We start from the raw sequence: 6,637 nt of genomic DNA on the forward strand, positions 1-6,637 counted from the left end.
AATGACATCACAATGACAACCACAACAGCACCAGGACCACCACCAGAGTCCAACCCGAGAACAGCAGTATTACCATCAACAACGCCATCTATTGCAACCACCATCAGATTAACGAAAACAATGACACCACAATCACGGCAATCACAACAGTCACAACAGCAACAGCACCCGAGAGACACCAACAGCAGAATCCGGCCCGAGAACAGCAGCTAGTAACAGCAACAACGCCATCTATTGCGACCACCATCAAATTAAAACGAAAACAATGACAACACCACAATCACAACAGTCACAACAGCAACAGCACCCGAGAGACACCAACAGCAGAGTCCGGCCCGAGAACAACACAAGTAACAGTAACAACGCCATCTATTGCAACCACCATCAAATTAACGAAAGCAATGACAACACCACAATCACGGCAATCACAACAGCAACAACACCCGAGAGACACCAACAGCAGAGTCCGACCCGAGAACAGCAGCTAGTAACAGCGACAACGCCATCTATTGCAACCACCATCAAATTAACGAAAACAATGACAACACCACAATCACAACAATCACAACAGCAACAGCACCCGAGAGACACCAACAGCACCAGTCCGGCCCGAGAACAGCAGCTAGTAACAGCAACAACGCCATCTATTGCAATCACCATCAAATTAACGAAAACAATGACATCACCACAATCACAACAGCAACAGCACCCGAGAGACACCAACAGCAGAGTCCGACCCGGGAACTAATAACAGCAACAACGCCATCTATTGCGACCACCATCGAATTATAGAAAGAGAGCTCGTTACGATAACTAGGCAACGACGAAACAGCATCATTAACATCAATACTAGTTCCCTAACAATAATATAATAATGCAATATATATATAATATATAATAATGCAATATAGAATAATATAATAATCTAATATATAATAATGATAATAAAATGATCATTAGCTCTCCATGAATATACAATATCCCAAATTACACCCAGCTACCCAGCAGCAACAACAGCTTCAACAGGGACAAGATACAGCCAACAACAACAACAAAATCAACAACAGGAAATAATAAATAACAAAAAATATACACGGTACTATTACTACTACGCATAAACATCGGAAGATATAGAACTATCCTCTCCCCCGCCCACCCCCACCCACCTAAACATCCCCCACCCGCCCCTGCCAACCCCCATCCATCTAAACCACCGCCTACCCTCACCCACCTAACTCCCCCCGTCTACCCCCACCCACCTAAACAACTCCCGCCCACCCCTGTCAACCACCATCCATCTAAACCACCGCCTACCCCCACCCACCTCAACTACCCCCGCCCACCACCAGCCACCTCATCAACCCCCACCCACCCCTACCAACCCCCATCCATCTAAACAACCGCCCACCCCCACCTACCTAACTCCCCCCGCCCACCCCTACCCACCTAACTCCCCCCGCCCACCATCATCCACCTAACTTCCCCCCGCCCACCCCCACCCACCTAACTCCTCCCACCCACCCCTACCAACCCCCATCCATCTAAACCACCGCCACCCACCAAACTCCCCCGCCCACCAAACTCCCCGCCCACCCCCACCCACCCAACTCCCCCCGCCCACCCCCACCCACCTAAACAACCCCCGCCCACCCAACTCCCCCACCTACCTAACTCCCCCCGTCTACTCCCACCCACCCCTACCAACCACCATCCATCTAAACCACCGCCCACCCCCCGCCCACCAAAACCCCCGCCCACCAAAACCCGCCGCCCACCCCCCACCCACCTAAACACCCAGAGCTTTTGGTGTATGCACGGCGTAGCGGCCAAGTGAATCGATGCCGCCTGCTGCTTACGGCCCGGCCCGCCCACTCTTCAGCGACACTGCTACTTCGCGCCCGTACGCCCACCCGCCCACCCGCTGTACCCTCTGTACCCCCCCTCCCCCCCTTCCCCCTCCCAAACCCTTAGTTCGTTGTTGTGGTCCCGCCCGCCCCGCCCGCGCTGCCCCCCCCCCTCCCCCCTCCCCCCTTCCCCCTCCCAAACCCTTAGTTCGTTGTTGTGGTCAAACCGTTATCGGAGGCGGTTTGCATGTGCTGGTTCGTTATCTGGACGTTCGTTTCGGTTCGTTCATTAAGATGGTTCATAGGATCGGTTCCTTAAGATGGTTCATTAAGGTGGTTCATAGGATGAGTTCATTAAGGTGGTTCATACGATCGGTTCGTTAAGATGGTTCATTAAGGTGGTTCATAGGATGAGTTCATTAAGGTGGTTCATACGATCGGTTCGTTAAGATGGTTCATTAAGGTGGTTCATAGGATGAGTTCATTAAGGTGGTTCATAGGATCGGTTCGTTAAGATGGTTCATTAAGGTGGTTCATAGGATCGGTTCGTTAAGATGGTTCATTAAGGTGGTTCATAGGATCGGTTCGTTAAGACGGTTCATTAAGGTGGTTCATAGCATGAGTTCATTAAGATGGTTCATATGATCGGTTCATTAAGATGGTTCATTAAGGTGGTTCATAGGATCGGTTCGTTGAGATGGTTCATATGATCGGTTCATTAAGGTGGTTCATAGGATCGGTTCGTTAAGATGGTTCATATGATCGGTTCATTAAGGTGGTTCGTTAAGATGGTTCATTAAGGTGGTTCATATGATCGGTTCGTTGAGATGGTTCATTAAAATGGTTCATAGGATGAGTTCATTAAGATGGTTCATAGGATCGGTTCGTTGATTAAGCGGTTCGTTGGGGAAGGCTAGGTCAGTAGCAACCCGAGGAGGTGTCATGGCGTCTGATTCTATTTTTGGGGAAAAAAAAAGCACATGGGGTTTATTTTGATGACGTCACAAAAGTTACGGAAGCTTGGGGTTCATTTTGATGACGTCACAAAAGTTACGGAAGCTTGGGGTTTATTTTGATGACGTCACAAAAGTTACGGAAGCTTTGAGAATATGGTCGATCATTTTGGTCTTTTCAATTTTCAAAATAGGAAGGAAAGTTCATTCCTGCCCCAGTTCTTTGTTGGAATGGTTTATTTTACCGGTTCGTTGTCGAAGTGAATATTCCTGCTTGGGTTCATAGTTGGAATGGTTCCATCTACCTGCAGTTACTTGTCATTCCTTAATTCATTACCGGTTCGATTTATTCTCGTTCGTTTGGTTTCGTTACAATTCGGTCAATTCCCCATTCCGGTTAATTTATATTCCGCCTCATTCCTGTGCCGATAAATTGACATTCCACTTCATTCCAATTCCGATTTATTCCCATTCCTGTTTGTTTCGTTTCATTATCACTTGATCAATTCCGATTCCGGTTTATTCATATTCCACTTCATTCCCATTCCGAACTATTCTCATTCCTGTTCCGATTTATTTACATTCCTGTTTCTTTATGATTTAGACAATTCCCATTCATTCTCATTCTATCTCTTTCCTGTTCGTTCGATTTATTCATACCAAGACTTATTCCTATTTCATTACAATTCTCGTAAATTCCTGATTCAATTTATCCCCATTCCAGTACATTCCTTTACCATTTTACTGGCACAGAAAGAAGAGAAGAGGAGGAGAGACAGACGGAGAGAGAAGAGGAGAGAGTCGAAAATTGGAGAGGGGAGAGAGAGAGAGAGAGAGAGAGAGAGAGAGAGAGAGAGAGAGAGAGAGAGAGAGAGAGAGAGAGAGAGAGAGAGAGAGAGAGAGAGAGAGAGAGAGAGAGAGAGAGAGAGATAAGAATGAAAAACGAAGAAGAGAGGGGCAAAAAGTAAAAAAAAAAAAAAGGAACGAAGAAAGGAGGAGAAAGATACAGAAAGAAAGAGAGAGAGATAAAGAGAAGATAAGTAGATTAAAAAAAGAAGAGAGAAGGAGGAGGATGGAAGTGAGAGAGAGAGTGAGAGAGAGAGAGAGAGAGAGAGAGAGAGAGAGAGAGAGAGAGAGAGAGAGAGAGAGAGAGAGAGAGAGAGAGAGAGAGAGAGAGAGACAGAGGCGAAGGAAAAAGAGATAGAAACAGAAGCGAAGGAGAAAGAAATAGAAAGAGAAGGCAAGAGAGAGATAAACAGAGAAGAAGAGAAAGAGAGACAAAAAGAGGATAGAAGGATAAAAAACGAAGAAAAAACGCTAAATTTAAGGCTAAGGTAATTAGACATCCAAGTGTTAAGGAAGTTTGTGTCGTAGAGAAGCTGTAGGTGGAGGTAGAGGAGAGTGGAGGAGGATAGACGTGGAGGAGAGTGGAAGAGGATGGAGGGGGAGGTTAGTGGAGGTGGAGAGGAGTGAAGGAAGGTGGAAGAGGGTGAACGTGGAGGAGAGTGGAGGTGGAGAGGAGTGAAGGACGGTGGAGGTGGAGGAGTGGAGGAGGATGGAGGTGGAGAAGAGTGGAGAAGAGTGGAGAAGGGTGGAGGTGAAGGTGGGTGAAAGAAGGGGGAGGTGGAGGAGGGTGAAGGCGGGCGGACGTGGAGGAGAGTGGAGGTGGAGAGGATTGAAGGACAGTGGAGATGGAGGAGTGGAGGAGGATGGAGGTGGAAGAGAGTGCACGTGGAGAAGAGTGAAGGAGGGTGGTGGAGGTTGGAGGAGGAGGAGAGTGAAGGAGAGAGGAGGTGGTGGAGAGGAATGAAGGAGGGTGGAGGACAGTTGAGAAGAGTGGAGGTGCAAGGGAGTGGAGATTTGAAGTGGAGGAGGAGAGAAGCGGAGGAGGGTGTAGGGTGGTCGAGGGAAGAGTGGAGGGTGCTGGGGAAAGTCTCGAAAAAAGATAAGCCTGTCGACCGGTAGACTAGACAGCCGGCAGACTACAAACTTAGACAGCCGGCAGCATATAAAGTCGGAGAACCGGCAGTCTACGGACTCCAGCAGACTGAAAGATGAGACAGCCGGCAGACAACATACTCTGACAACCCACAGACAGACAAACAGACAAATTTGACAGCAGGCAAATCACATATCTAAATAGCCGACAAGAACTATAGTAGACAGCTTCCAGACAATAAAGCAGACGAGAAAGACGAAGAAGTGAAGGACCAATTTGACTGAAAGATTAAACCATTCCAGAGATGGAAGAAAAATAAATAAATAAATAAAAACTGGCAACCGAGCCGCCTTCCTGATGAGAGCCATCTATCGAGAAGTTGAGTAAACATCAATAATATTTCATCCGGGACGTATCACAATCCATTTCAAAATGTGAAATGGAGATGTAAAATTTGAATATACAGTATATGTATTTAAATAAATAATATCAATGATAATAGTAATAACAATAAGAAAATAAGAGACAATCATATGAACAATGATAATAACGACAAAAACAATAATAATAACAACAATAATGATTATAATAATAAATATAATAATACTAATAAAAATAATAGTGATATTTGATGATAACAATAATAATAGTAATAATAATAATAATAATAATAATAATAATAATAATAATAATGACAATAATAACAATAACACAACAACAACAACAACAATTAACGTCCATCACTCACCATAGCCTACATCACTGAAACGTACCACATCATTAAGCAACTTTACCATCATCACCATCAACATACTCCTGAACACTACAAATAAACCCTTAATCAACATCACTAGTGCTACCAACATCATAACCCTTCTTGTAAATTAAGACAAACACCCATTATTAAACCTATCAGCGATTTGATCACAAACTCCTTAATATTCCACTGTCTTCTTCCCCGACGCTTGACAAACACGATTCACTCCCAGCCGACGACAAAACACAAATAAAAGGATCCGTTCTAGACACAATGTTTAGCTGCGTGTTGGCGTTCTCGTAAAAAAAAAAAAAAGAATCCGTGAATCCGGCGCATTCATATTACGTGGTATCGGACATTCCTCGCATATCCGGCTGCGAGATATGCAAACGCTTAATTGCAGCCGTATGCTCGGGGTACGGAAAAGAGAGGGAGGAGGGGGAGGTGGGGGAGGAAGGGGAGGGGAAGAGAGAGAGGGAGGAGGAGGAGGAGGAGAAGGGGAGGGGAAGAGAGAGGGGGAAAAGGAGGAGAAGGGAGGAGGAGGAGGAGGAGGGGGGAAGAGAGAGAGGGAGGAGGAGGAGGAGGGGGGAGGAAGGGGGAGGGGATAAGGGAGAGAGGGAGGAGGAGGAGGAGGAGGGAGGAGGAGGAGGAGGAGGAGGAGGAGGAGGAGGGAAGGGGAAGAGAGAGAGGAGGGAGGAGAAGGGGAGGATAGAGGGAGGAGGGGGAAAGGTGAGGGAGGAAGGGGGAAAGGAGAGAGAGAGAAGGAATGAGGTAAAGAGTGGAGGACTGGAGAGAGGAAAGTAAAGGGAGAAATGGAGGTGGAAGGGAGAGGAAGCAAAGAATGAGGAAAAAAGAAGTTGAAAGACGAAGTGAGTGTTGTGGGATAAGGAAAGGGAGAGAAGGAGAGAAGGGGAAAGACGAAAGCAGAAGAAAAGGAGAAGGAATTAGAAAGGGGAAGCAAAGAGAATGAAGGAGGAGGAGGAGGAGGCGGGGGAGAAGTAGAAGGGAAGGAGGAGAGGGGGGGGAGGAGTAAAGTGGGGGAGACGAGGGAGGGAGAAAACATTTCCTTGCGGTGTTTATTAAACTCTTAATAATGGGTTGGCATTATTCACGTTTCACTACAGTATAATACACTTATATTTAT

General features: G+C 46.4%; 1 protein-coding gene across 1 annotated transcript; it reads left to right on the forward strand.

Annotated features, from left to right (window-relative positions):
* The first annotated feature begins 265 nt into the window (after window positions 1-265).
* Window positions 266-748, forward strand: LOC138865873 (translation initiation factor eIF2B subunit delta-like). The gene has a single exon (XM_070137222.1). It carries the CDS (start codon window positions 266-268, stop codon window positions 746-748), a length of 483 nt encoding a protein of 160 aa, XP_069993323.1.
* Window positions 749-6,637: the final 5,889 nt, after the last annotated feature.

The sequence above is a fragment of the Penaeus vannamei genome, chromosome 22 (genome assembly GCF_042767895.1).
Source record: "Penaeus vannamei isolate JL-2024 chromosome 22, ASM4276789v1, whole genome shotgun sequence".
Classification (NCBI taxonomy): Eukaryota; Metazoa; Arthropoda; class Malacostraca; order Decapoda; family Penaeidae; genus Penaeus; species Penaeus vannamei.

Coding starts and splice junctions, on each gene's coding strand:
- LOC138865873 (XM_070137222.1), top strand. CDS start 266: ATGACAACACCACAATCACAACAGTCACAACAGCAACAGCACCCGAGA.